Source organism: Procambarus clarkii, chromosome 56, assembly GCF_040958095.1.
Source record: "Procambarus clarkii isolate CNS0578487 chromosome 56, FALCON_Pclarkii_2.0, whole genome shotgun sequence".
Lineage (NCBI taxonomy): Eukaryota > Metazoa > Arthropoda > Malacostraca > Decapoda > Cambaridae > Procambarus > Procambarus clarkii.
Genome location: NC_091205.1, coordinates 26,904,603 through 26,919,182, shown reverse-complemented (window position 1 = coordinate 26,919,182; position 14,580 = coordinate 26,904,603). Strand labels below are relative to the sequence as shown.

At 39.5% G+C, this 14,580-nt stretch overlaps 1 protein-coding gene across 1 annotated transcript in view; it reads right to left on the bottom strand.

Annotated features, from left to right (window-relative positions):
• The window catches only part of LOC123770813 (uncharacterized), a 29,062-nt gene that overhangs the window by 1,638 nt on the left and 12,844 nt on the right, over positions 1-14,580 (bottom strand). The window contains exons 2-8 of the mRNA XM_045762975.2: positions 13,897-13,998; positions 9,888-11,766; positions 4,017-4,186; positions 3,311-3,512; positions 2,877-3,011; positions 2,262-2,369; positions 500-601 (exon numbers count right to left, since the gene is read on the bottom strand). Coding sequence (XP_045618931.1) covers positions 500-601; positions 2,262-2,369; positions 2,877-3,011; positions 3,311-3,512; positions 4,017-4,186; positions 9,888-11,766; positions 13,897-13,998 — 2,698 coding nt within the window. The remainder of the gene's footprint in view (positions 1-499; positions 602-2,261; positions 2,370-2,876; positions 3,012-3,310; positions 3,513-4,016; positions 4,187-9,887; positions 11,767-13,896; positions 13,999-14,580) is intronic.

Below are 14,580 nucleotides of genomic sequence, written 5' to 3'. Positions count from 1 at the left end.
AAGTGCCACAACACGGGCCTCAAGTTACTGCACACTTTTCCTCTGGAAAAACATATCGTATTTTGGCGTAATATTCCCCTCCGTCAAAATACGCTGCACTGTAAATTACAGCGACTCGCTTAAAAATGACGCTCTGCCACGTTTTCTATTCCTAAGTCCTCGGTTAGGTTAGGTTCGGGCAATTTAGTACATCATTTTTGCGATGCTGTGGGAACTTTTGTGGACGGGCTGCCTGTATAGCCGTAGATAATGTGTATTAAATGTTGTATATCCTTTGACAAACGCTGAGAGACAAGTATGTGTATTAATTATTTGTATTTATTATTTGTGCTTACAGAATCAGGCTATTAGCTAATCGAGCTCATATGGCTACTCAGTTTTCACCTGTGTCCCCTTGTTCGCGTACCACCCGTGTTAAACAGTTTATCCTTATCAACCCTGTCAATTCCTTTGAGAATTTTGTAGGTGGTGATCATGTGTGTGTGTACTCAATACTCACCTGCCATTCATCTCCCTGGATATCCATCTTGAGGTAGTCAATGGTAGTGGTCAGGTGACCCATCTGTTCCACCACAGACGAGAAGGGTAAGAGGTTCCACTCCTGTCATTAATTAAATACAAGAACATAAAAAATTAAAGAATAAAAATATAAAATTGACTTGAGAACGATTCATTAAAGGATAAACATTTGTAAACAATAACGGTGTTATTTTATTAAATGATATGATACACACACACACACACACACACACACACACACACACACACACACACACACACACACACACATATATATATATATATATATATATATATATATTACTCTATACACAGAGAGAGAGAGAGAGAGAGAGAGAGAGAGAGAGAGAGTACGTTCGTAATAACTAAATTATTTAAATTCAAATATTCAGCAATATAAAAGTCATTCATAACAGTTCACACACTGTAAATATCTAGGCATAAAAATATATAACGAATAAACCCAACATTGCAATGAACGCCAAACGTAATCAGAACCCCAGTAAAAGTTCTTGCTCGCGATTACCAATTACGATTTTTTCGTGAAGCTTGAGTGTGAAGTGCACTATGTACTAGGCGGGGTGTCTAGTTTACCAGGTCAACCCAGGTACATGAGATCTGTCTCTCTCTGTGGCGCTCTTCTGTCTGTATTCCTTTCCCTCATTATCCTGACCTGTTATCTAAAATTTCCCGTAGTTTGGAGGCTATGGCTATATTTCAGGTGATGCAGACGAGGAGTCACAATAACGCGGCTGAAATATGTTGACCGAACCACATGCTAGAAAGTGAAGGGACGACGACGTTTCGGTCCGTCCTGGACCATTCTCAAGTCGAGAATGATCCAGGACGGACCGAAACGTCCTCGTCCCTTCACTTTCTAGTGTGTGGTTTGGTCAATATTTCAGATAATTATAAGCTCAAAAACAATTCAAGCCCTAAGAGGCTTTGACCATATATCAGATCAATCTGCTTTGTCAAGCCGACCACACTTTACACAGCTTTGGGGCTTTGATCATTGTTTGAGGTTACCAGATCTTCATTATCGCCAACCATTATATTTTTCCACACAACTCGTTAATTCCCCCCCAGGCTGAACGGCGTCTCCTGCGTTGTGATGGTGTTAAAATATTAATGATCCTTCCTCTGAGGAAGCGGAGTGTACAAATCCACAAGGGCCGTGACGAGGATTGGATTTGTGGATTTGTTCATTTGATGCATCACGTTAGTGTGATCTCGGTGTGTAAAGCGGAGTGTGTTGTGTGTGGGTGGATGAAAGTCAGCCCAGACTGAGAATATCTCAAACGTACTATCTTGCGCAAATGCCTGAGAGTGACTGGCTAGTAGTTAATATTGGTGTGAAAACTTTGCACAAGAAAAGCTACAAAGAAGTTTTTTCATGAGACGTATGGGACATTATGGGACATAATGGGACATTGGACATTCCGGGAACGGCATTGAAGGGGGAGACATCAGCAAACAGATTTCTTGACCCTGAAAATAAGAAACCATAACTAACCCTAAAAGGAATATCAAATAATTAACATTTACGAGGTGGGGCCCAGGGGCTGCAGTGCCTTTTCGCAAGCATACACACACACTCACACACACACACTCACACACACACACACACACATATATATATATATATATATATATATATATATATATATATATATATATATATATATATATATATATATATATATATATATATATAAAGTACATATAGGAGTGAGCAGTACCTTGCCATCGACGAGTCTGGTGGTGTTGACAGGAGCGAGACCCACACTATGAAAGTGGAGTCTGGGATTCTCACTTCCTCTGTGTGTCGAGGGATCGAACACCCATACCTGGGAACACGCAGCAATTGTCAATGGCTACACGACACATAGTATACAAGGCGGCTCGCCAACGGATTGTAAAACATATCTAACCTATCCCAACCCAACCTAACCCAAACAAACCTAACATGACCCAAACAAACGTAACCTAACTCAACCAAGCTTGGCACAAGTAAACCTAACTAAGAATACGATTTTTACAATTAAAAAAACAAGCTTTGTTTGTGTGCACTTTCACTATAACCCATTATCTATGTTCCTAAAAACAATATATATTTCAATAGCCATAATTTAAAGCATTTGCCAACTATATTACCACGTAATTTTTCTGAAAATTTATGTATATTTTAAAATTACCATCGACAGTAAAAAGAAACATAAGAAATATTGAGAAAATTCGGACTACAGGCCGTTGGAACAGAGGACTAAATGCAGCTGGAAAACAGGACTACAAGCCGTTGGAAAACATAGGCCGATGGAAAAATAAACGTACAGGCTGTTGGAGGACGACCTTACCTTACAGCCCATTCTCTCCATGTCCTCCTCGAAGTTCAACTTTCCTCGTATCCCAAAGGAGTAGACGACGCAGCCCTCCCGCTGGGGTGAGACGTCGGCGTCCATGCACACAGCTCTGGCTCCGTCCAGAACATTCTGCACCAGGAGCAACAAAGACCTAAGATTAAACCCCATCTACGATTACAAATTTGCGTACATGATACCACTCCCGACACAGGTATACACGCACACCGTGATCGTCACAGACATGAGCAGTCTGAACACAATCCCCGTCACATGCACACAGGGAAACCGTCGCACACACATACGTTAAGCGTGTGTGTGTGTGTGTTTTCAAAGCGTTATCCGACAAAGAGTACTGGGAAGACGGGACACCACGAGCACAGCTCTCATCCTGTAACTACACTTCGGTAATAACACACACAGCCACTCACCGTTTTCCAGTTGAAGACACCACCGACGCTCTTCACATTGGTACACACGGGCTGGGGAACCTCCATCATCTCGAATACTCGGCCCATCTCGATAGCGTGGGCGGCTCGCTGTGGGTTGTGTAATGCATCTGTGATCCACTGTGGAGGTGTGGGCGCCCCACCTGCACCCCCACCGTATTCCCGCAGCCATTTCCAGAATTCACTGCAACCAGGAGGGACAAATGAAGACAGTAAGTCACAATAAAATGGCTGAAATTTAGACACCAAACCCACATGTCTGAAAATAATGGAAAAGACTAGGTTTCAGGCCGTCTTGGACCATTATCAGCTTTGTGGGGTTTGGTGACTATTGCAGGCGATGAGTCACAATAACGTGGCTGAAGTATGTTGACCAGACCACACACTAGAAGTTGAAGGGACGACGACGTTTCGGTCCGTCCTGGACCATTCTCAAGTCGATAGTGATGAGGAGGTAGAGACAGGCAATAAACTATTGGTGAAAAGCACCTCTCTTGTTTTGATTACAAATCTATAGCTAAATTGGTTGTTATTTTGGTGAGTTTGTGCTGCAAAGTAGAGTTGCAAGAGTCAATCTTAAACCTGGAGATATTACAGCAGACCAAACGAGTTATATTCCTTCATTCATAAATAGCAACAGAGAGAGAAATAATCTTCACCAGAGATAATCTTCACGAGAATGTCTTACCTTTTCCTCCCCTTATCATCTTTGGGGTTGCCGAAGGCGAGGTTGACGGCCATGTTCCAGACGCCGCGGGTGGAGTTGGGCTCTGGCACCTGGAGCTCCTCCGGCACCAAGTTCCCCACCACCGCCTTCGCCAGCACACGCACTAGATCGCCTCCGGTTTTCTCCTCATTCTACCGGAAAAAGTTAGAGGAACTTTTGCATTTGTTTCCTTCAGATGAACAGCGATTGTTAACACCTCTTGCTGATTCTTCATCAACGCCTCTCTGTCATTATGTTTGTCTCTCTCTTTCTCACCTTCTAACTCTCTATCTCTTTCTCATTCATTTTCTAACTATCTTTCTCACTATCTAACTCTCTCTCTCTCTCTCTCTCTCTCTCTCTCTCTCTCTCTCTCTCTCTCTCTCTCTCTCTCTCTCTCTCTCTCTCTCTCTCTCTCTCTCTCTCTCTTCTCTTAAATTATCTGTGTCAGGTGTCATGCGTCATAAGGGATATAACATTTAAATAATAAACATGTTTCCACCTCACAGTACGATTTGTTTCATGCAGAGGGACAACTGAAAATATAAAAAAATAATTATTGACACGAAAATAACAGCAAACTTTGATTCATTTGTAGTCAAATGAACAAATCCTCAAGGGCCGTGACGAGGATTCGAACCTGCGTTCGAGAACATCCCATTTGTAGTCAAATTTGTTTAAGCTTTCAGAGCATTTTTTAATATTATTGATTATAGTAGCAGTACTAATATTAGTAATTTGACAGTGTAATAATAATTATTATATTATTAATAATATTAACTAATTCAGTAGTGTTAATGTTTTATCAGTAATTGTTAGTATTGTTATTTGCTTGGGAGTTCCAAGCGTGCGGGTTCGAATCCTTTCCATGGCTCCCACTGATTTTCTTATTGATACATCACGTTAATGTGATTTCATTGTGCATTTTTAATTATTAGCATTGCAAATTATATTGTCTATATATAAATCAATATAAATACACACAAACATATATATATATATATATATATATATATATATATATATATATATATATATATATATATATGTCGTACCTAGTAGCCAGAACTCACTTTTTGGCCTACTATTCACGGCCCGATTTGCCTAATAAGCCAAGTTTTCCTGAATTAATATATTTTTTCTAATTTTTTTCTTATGAAATGATAAAGCTACCCATTTCATTATGTATGAGGTCAATTTTTTTTTATTGGAGTTAAAATTAATGTAGATATACGACCGAACCTAACCAACCCTACCTAACCTAACCTAACCTATCTTCATAGGTTAGGTTTGGTTAGGTAGCCGAAAAAGTTAGGTTAGGTTAGGTTAGGTAGGTTAGGTAGTCGAAAAACAAATAATTCATGAAAACTTGGCTTATTAGGCAAATCGGGCCTTGCATAGTAGGCTGAGAAGTGCGTTCTGGCTACTAGGTACGACATATATATATATATATATATATATATATATATATATATATATATATAATATTATATATATATATATAATATTATATATATATATATATATATATATATATATATATATATATATATATATATATATATATATATATATATATATATATATGTCGTACCTAGTAGCCAGAACTCACTTCTCAGCCTACTATTCAAGGCCCGATTTGCCTAATAAGCCAAGTTTTCCTGAATTAATATATTTAATATAATTTATTTCTTATGAAATGATAAACCAACCCTTTTCTCTATGTATGAGGTCAATTTTTTTTTATTGGAGTTAAAATTAACGTAGATATATGACCGAACCTAACCAACCCTACCTAACCTAACCTAACCTATATTTATAGGTAAGGTTAGGTTAGGTAGCCAAAAAAAGCTAGGTTAGGTTAGGTTAGGTAGGTTAGGTAGACGAAAAAACATTAATTCATGAAAACTTGGCTTATTAGGCAAATCAGGCCTTGAATAGTAGGCTGAGAAGTGCGTTCTGGCTATTAGGTACGACATATATATATATATATATATTATGTATATATATATATATATATATGTCGTACCTAGTAGCCAGAACGCACTTCTCAGCCTACTATGCAAGGCCCGATTTGCCTAATAAGCCAAGTTTTCCTGAAATAATATATTTTCTCTAATTTTTTTCTTATGAAATGATAAAGCTACCCATTTCATTATGTATGAGGCCAATTTTTTTTATTGGAGTTAAAATTAACGTAGATATATGACCGAACCTAACCAACCCTACCTAACCTAACCTAACCTATCTGTATAGGTTAGGTTGGGTTAGGTAGCCGAAAAAGTTAGGTTAGGTTAGGTTAGGTAGGTTAGGTAGTCGAAAAACAATTAATTCATGAAAACTTGGCTTATTAGGCAAATTGGGCCTTGCATAGTAGGCTGAGAAGTGCGTTCTGGCTACTAGGTACGACATATATATATATATATATATATATATATATATATATATATATATATATATATATATATATTATAATGAGATTTCCATTATAACTTGATAACGGCAATCAGTTGACAATCAATCACCCAATTACTACGGAGAAGAACAGATGAAGATTGGCGCCAAATGAAACCTCCATGGCTCTAGGACTCGAACCCTGACCATATCGGCGGCGAGGCGCTAGGCGAGAATGTTACCACTACGCCACCAGAAACTGTTCTGATTTGAATTAATATCCAAATTAGAGTGATCAGCCACACAATCACAAGGACGCTCGTCTTCGTACACACAGGAAATTGCACAAGCACTCAATCAGCAACTGCAATAACCATCGGATTAGAAGCTGGAGAAGAGGGAAGCCAGAGAGATCTAGGGACGCCTCAGAGCTCCTCAGGAGATGAGGACCAGCATAATCAAGGTCTCTGAGCACACACAAGACGTGCTGCTCCTCCACCACATTGCTGCTGTCAGTCACCAAACAGCATCACCAAATTTGAACATAATAAGTAAGAAAATCACTGTTCGAAAAAAAGATCGAACGTAATGAGCTCTGTGTCGTATGTAGAAAAGTTTTTTTTTTATTCACAGACATGTAGTGCGGCGCCTCGACAATCCGTCCTTATCAACAAAGGCCAAATTAACGTTAATTCAGCTCTCAAGCCCCGTGTTCATGATTGAAAAACGATTTAGACACGCAACCCGTCCTCGACTCAAGTCCATTCCATCCAGCGGTCTACCTCCCAGACGCATTCATAAATTTTTACATGCTGTTCTTTCAAAACGGGAATTTTCTCAAACATAAAATAATATTATAATATTTTAGCATATATAGGCATAGGTGTTAAGCTCTGTTAGTGGTTAGTTGTGTATGTAGCACGTGGGTGAAGCATTTATAGCGTTGTGGTTCGAACAAAATTCGTCAGTGAAGCACTTGTTCCGGAAGTGTTCCAACGAAATCAGTTTTGAGTCGTGTGTAAACCGTTTTTCATTCATAAAAAGGGGGTTAGGTGGGTGCATGGAATCACTTTTGGGTCTTTGTTTGGAGGACGGGCTGCAACCACAACGCTGTAAATGCTTCACCCACGTACATCAAATAGAAATAATCTCCAACATAACCTAAGCACCGAACCTAACCGACGCCTAACTATATATAAAACTTAAATACATAATATATTAATATATAAATGAAAACAAACCTATTTTTTATACACATTTCGTTAAAATTGAGGAATGCTTCTTGGGGAACGGCCGAAGTTCTAACGAGTCTGGCCTGGATTAATGAGCACTTAACCAATGTTTTGATGGTAGACTGTTCAAGTCCCGTGCTTTGAAAACAAGGTTGGCTTTCCTCAGAGAGTGTCTTAGTGAGTAAGTGCTGCCTCAATCCCGGCTTTCTGGCAACTTACTGGACTTTGCGGGCCGTCAGTTTAATGAAATGTTTGTGAAATGTTGACAGTGTGGACGATGAAGTACGTAAAAGTTTTTAGTGCATTACGAGGAATAAGAATTGTTTTCGGCGCTCGGTGCATGCGGATCGAGCCTTTGTTGGATTACTGCTCCGGCTGCCTACTGGGACGTGAGTACTGAGTTAGACCTTAAACTTAAACATTCAAATTCAAAGTTATATTCAAAAGAATGTTTGTACACAGAACATAAGAGTAATGTGCAAATGGGTGGACATGAGTTACACAAACTAATGAAGCCACTATTACTCAAAGAGTTTTGGGCAAAACGAAAGTTAACTAGGCTCTTTTAGCATACTGATTGTTACCAACATCTAAACTCCGAATTTGGTATTAATTTGTCGGAAAAAGATCTGGATAATGATTCCATCACTTGGGGGTAAAGTTTGAAATTTCTCCTTCTAATAAAGACGTAAATTACATAGATATTGCTGAGTTGTTTTGCGATATGGGAAGGATTAATAATTTACAGACAGAAGAATTTAATGTATGTAAGGGAATTGTTAATAGTTCCTCAAAAAATAGAATTCTCCCGTTTTTCTCGATAGATACCGAGCAATTGGTAATATAATGAGTTACAACCCAGCTCCTCTACCAGGTAAGTCAACTACGGCTCACCATAGCCCGTGCTACTTGGAACTTTTTGTTCCGAGTAGCTGAATTTAAAACTACAAAACAAACGTTAATATATAAAGGGTTCTTAAATATCTTCATAAGATAGTGAACTCGATAGGTATGTTAAGGACTTATAATGCCTTCCCTGGAAACACAAACCGAAACTGTCTCTATTTTCCGCTTGTAACAACTTGTAATAAAGTTGTTACATCTTGGCTTAATGTGTTTATGACGTATTGGAACGTTGTTACAACTTGATATATTAGTTGTTATAACTGGTTAGGTGGTGTTAAAACTTGTTCGAACGTTGTACCAACGTCGTAGTTTCGGTGTGTGTTTGGAGGGTTTGCTCTGCTTCCCTACACCTTAATGATTTTCTTGATAGACACAATAACTTGGTTCCTTCCATTAAATTTCACGGTTGAAAGAGAAAGCAATAGAGCTCTATCGTTTTTCGATGCAATGAATTATTAAGACAATGTAACTTTTAAGTTCAACGTTAATAGAAACCCAATAACGTGTGTTTGCATGTGCACCTTTGTTGGTGATTAGTTAATCATTAATCATCATTAATGTTAATCATTAGTTAATGATTTGTTAATCATTTCATTATGGATAAATATTTTCTTCATTGTTGTTCAAGGGATTTACGTGTCTGAATTCCCGAATTTATTGAAAAAGAAATGAAAAAAAATATTGTGACTGCTGCTAGGATGCAGTGAACCGAAACTGTTATAAATACAGCTTTTAAGTATGCTAGTAAAATATTATATAATCCTTTGGTAGCAATCAGATCTATCTACTATATGCTTTTATTTCCATGCACTTATAATATGGTCCAAATCCCAGCTTATACTCTTAAGGATTTTATCATATATATATTTTTTAAAATGTGAGAACAAAAGTAAATATACTGATTTAGAACTTAATTCTGTGAGTACTGCAATTACTATTTATGTTCAATATTGTAAGCTATTACTGTATATTATTATTTCATTGACGTTATTATAGAATAATAACTCAATGATAACATTTGTTCAACATTAATCAGGACTTAAAGTTAAATTCCATTGAATTACAGTACAAGAGCAACAGGTATGAACTGCAAGAGGAAAGTAAAATGATATCGATAAAATGATATCGGTGTTCAATTTACCTGGGCTCCAGGAGATTCAGATTTTATCTGATATCGATATTTAATCATTTTCTGTCGCATATCATTAAATTAAATGCAACTTTAATGATTTGCACATAAAACGATATAACGTTAATGGATTCAATCGACTGACAATGCTCATAAGTTAGCGTAATTAATTTAGTTTTAAGCTCTACGTACCTCGTTGTTTCTGTCGACCTCTGTAGCGTTGGCTTGGGCGCCGTTCCTCACTCTGATGTTGTCGTGGAAGATCTCTTCAGAATTGTCGTGGAAGGTCTCTCCAGCGTGGTCGTCATCTTCGGTCCTTGGATTGAGCTCTCGTAGCTTTCTCTTCGTCTCGCTGTTGTCCACTTGCAGGGCTCTTCCACTTCGCTTCCTGGCGTCTCCAGAAGCGACCCTCTCAGCATCTCTCACGTGGGTCACTTCGTGAAGTGACCCACGGAATTTCTTGCCACCTACTCTTTTGCCAAGCTTCGTCTGGACTGTCGCTGGCAGGTTTGTCGATCTTAAGCCGTTCATTAGAGGCTTAGAGTCACTTGATTTACCTGTTTCTGGAGAGCTCTTAGTCATGGCGTTGCCAAATCCTTGCCCGAGCGCTCCCGCTACCAACGCCGGCGCTAATCCAAGAATAATGGACTGCATCGGATTAGAAGTCTGCGAGACTTTATCACTACGTGAGTTCTGTCCCTGTTTCATGTTCCCTTGTGTTAGTCCAGCAATGAGAGCCGGCGCTAAGCCGCTCAAAACTGATTGCAATGGACTTGAATTCTGGTCTCCTCCTTGACTCCTCTGACCACCTTGCATGGCGCTGAAGCCGTGCTGCACTGCTCCTGCTAGAAGGGAGGGCCCCATCTTGGACATAAAGGCCTGAAAGGGACTAGATATAGCCATGTCATCTGCGTTTCTCGGGGCAGAATTGTCTCTACCAAATCCCTGCTGAATTATGCCATTCAGAAGCACAGGACCCAAACCATTTACTAGAGACTGAAGAGGGCTTGAACTAGTGCCTGCCTTGTTATTGTTGTCTGAGAAGGCCCCGGCGAGCAAAGGAGAAGCAAGATTGGTCATTAGGGAGCCGACTACACTCTGACGTCCTGGTTTTCCTGCAGATCCTTCTCCCATAAGGGACCCTATGACTCCTACTGCTTTTTGGATATTACCTAGATTAAAACTGCTTTGTTGTGTATCATTATTTAGATAATTCGATTTGGATTTGTTTTGAAAGCTATGGTCTTTTGCATTTAATTCATTTAAATCCATTCGTTTGCCTAATAACTGTGTGTGGTTCCCTGTTACATTCATGTGGCTTGTTTTTACTTCTTTACTTTTGAATTCTGGTTTTAGAAATCCCTGCGAGTCTGGCAGTCCGTGGCCGCTCTCTTGTGGCTGAGGAAACATTGCTTGCCTCACTGCCTGAACTACGCCCATCACGGGCTTCAGAGGGCTGTCATCTGCTTCACCAGCGGAGCGAAATGTCTTGAGGGCCGCTACAGCACCGAGCAACATGCCGGGGTTGACAGTCCTCTCTCCTCTGACCAAACCTTGAACCATGTCCAGCCAGCCGCTTCTGGGCGAGGAACTCTTACCTGGCGACGATCCACTCTTTCCTTCGCTTCCAAAATCTGAAATATTATTTTCCCTTACGCTGGTTTTGCTGTTGGTACTCGCCCTGTTGTGATAGCTGTGGCTCTTCAAATGTACGCTGTTCAGGTCCGTCGGGCTCTTTGCAGTGATTCTGCTCTTGTGCGCAACAAATTTGTCACCATTGTTGTTTGCTGAGTCGTGTTCAACAACATTTTCCCGGGCACTGAAGGCCTGGAGTTCATGACGATTCTGTGGGACGAGAGATCCCGCGACTGGGAGAGCCAAGCTCGAGGAACGAGATGGTGGCGGTGACACCATAGAGGACGATGAAGGAGGCGTTGGAAGGTGATGGTTCTGTTGTGGGTAATCTTGGTTGTGTGGTTGAGAGTGGCGGCTCTGTGGTTGACCGTCCTGCTCCCCCTTGACGAACAGGCTGGCATGGCTTTCAGGTTCCGCTCTGTCGACAACCACAACACTGAAAGAAACAAAATGAATAGTCGTTGGAGGATATTTTCGATGTGTTGTTAACTTCACTCTCCTCCCAGTCGCTCAGGTACAGTTCTCTTCAATAAATGACATGTCGGAAAGATGTTTATTCTTTAAACTTTGTTATTTTGTAAATAAAAGAAACCTAGAGAGCACAACAACACTAGCTTAGGACGAAGGAAGTAGAATGAATTTTGAAAAATAAATTAATCTTTAAGTGAGGGAAAAGGTGTGTAAGAATGAATGTGAACACATATAGCTAAATTAAACTGTAAAATGATGAAGCTAAAGTGCACCTAAAGTGAATGTACTTATAGTACCTATTTGATATAAAGTACCAATATGTCGTGTTGGACCATCACAAAGTTTACGTTCTGTTTTACTGAATTGGTGTGACAGTATGGCTGACAGTATGGCTGACACTGTGGCAGCGTCGCGGGGATGTTGAATCTTGGAACCTTCGCCAAGGTAATCGCAAGGTTCCCCAAATGACATTCTCTTGAATACGAAATGAAACTAGAAAACTTTAACTTATTTGTCCTAGCAAATCTAGGCCTAATCAATGCTATCTTAGGGGCTCTAATATAGTACATATGTGTGTTATACTAGGCCTAGGAATATTTAGATTTGGTTTTTAATTTTTTCTTGGACTCTATAAAATTTAAAAGTACAAACCGGGAACATTTGGTGGTACAACACTACAAAACAGGTACTTTGGAACAAGTAGTTACAGTAAGGCTATCATTAGAGGAGGATGGTCCCCGCATACACATCCTAAGGATACAGACCATCGCAGCTATTTAACATCCAGGCACCTATGTCTTTCTAAGTGAACAGAGGCATGAGATGAAAGAAACTCTACCCATTTGTTTCCTCGTGTCTCCATGTTATACACACACACACACATCATACAACATAGAGATGGTATGATTTAGGAGCGTGTATAAGTGGGTGAATAGCTTGTTCAAAGATTGATTACACGGTGAGTGGTAATTTAACTCCCCTTGCTCTGAAATTTCCTTTGCTGCCCTGTTTTGAAAATGTATGAAATGTTGCATGTGTTAAATTGCTTCAAACCTCTCCCTTCAAAATGACTAAGTGGACAAATCCACAAGGGCCGTGACGAGGATTCGAACCTGCGTCCGGGAGCATCCCAGACACTGCCTTCATCGACTGAGCTACGACAGGGTTAAAAGGGTTGAAACCAAAGTTCATTTGATGCATCACGTTAGTGTGATCTCTGTGTGTGTGTGTGTGACTAAGTGGTTCTTGTTTATTGATTCTATGATACGTTACTATTATTATTTTATCTGTGGGGTGTGAGATATTTATATTTTATTGTGTATTGCATTTTTTAATCTGGCCTTGAGCATGGAGAGACATATAATTTTCTCACATATATTTTCCTCACATATATTTTCCTCACATATAATTTTCTCACATATATTTTCCTCACATATATTTTCCTCACATATATTTTCCTCACATATATTTTCCTCACATATATTTTCCTCACATATATTTTCCTCACATATATTTTCCTCACATATCATTTCCTCATTTCATCACTTTATACAGTTTAATGAGCGCCTTCCAGAAATAGTATTCATAATTTTCAAAAGCTTTTCATTTAAGTATATTTTTCCCTCTTGCAATATATTTAATTGCTCCCTGCTCAGGCAGAGTGGTATACTGTAATCTGTGTAATACTATACAAGTGATTGTATACTGTAGGTGTATAAGTGATCGTATACTGTAGGTGTACATGTGATTGTATACTGAAGGTGTACATGTGATGGTATTCTGCAAGTGTATATTCATTAGTACAGTTTAGTAGTGAATATGATGGTATATTACAAACCCACAGGAGAAGTGTAAGTGTAAAGTATTCTTGTAAGTGGAAGTATTGATGCCTAAACGGTAAACGACATAATTATGCGCCATCTGCTGGCAGGAAGAGGAGGTACTCGCTTCAGTGTTATCGAGTGTTGAACTCTGGCTCTTTAGTCCCGCCTCTCAACTCTCTGTATGTCAGTTGATATATTGAGCTTAAATGAGTGGCAGAAAGTAACAAATCAGAGTGAAAAGGAGGCATATGATTGCCACCTTGAGGACTTACCTGCTGAGGAGGAGGAAAACGGAGATGAGGAAGCAACAGGCAGCAAGAACAGGAGGCCGACGAACAAGCACTCGGGCCCGGCACCGCCCCCACCACCACCACCTGCAGATGGTGTTCTGTCATTGTTGATAGTGACGTTAATTAACACTGTGAGGGGAAAGCTACAGGGAAGTTAACGTACCTCTAGATGGAGTGAAGGTATATCTTTTGGTGGGGACGGTATATCTCTAGGTGTAGGAAGGTATACCTCTGGGTGTAGGAAGGTATACCTCTGGGTGTAGGAAGGTATACTTCGAAGGGGTCGAGAAGGAGGTGTTCCTCATGGCAAGAGGGGGAGAGGGAGGGGGGAGGAAGAGGGGAGTCATGCACTGATTGACAAGAGTTATTCAAAGCTTGAAACACATGATTGGCTTCTGTCATGTTCTTTACAATGCTGTATTACAGCCAGAAACACTCGTATTAATATACACAGCAATATATACATTCATACAGTCATTATATATGCAATAAGTTATAAAACTATAAATTCAATAATATTCACAACAATGCCCATTTCAACTTACAGGCAAAATTTTCTCAGAAACACACAGGACAATACACTATTACATACAGAAATACACATACTAATACGGCCAGTAATACACTTGTGTACCAAGTAATAACCACAGTGTTAATGAAGATAAT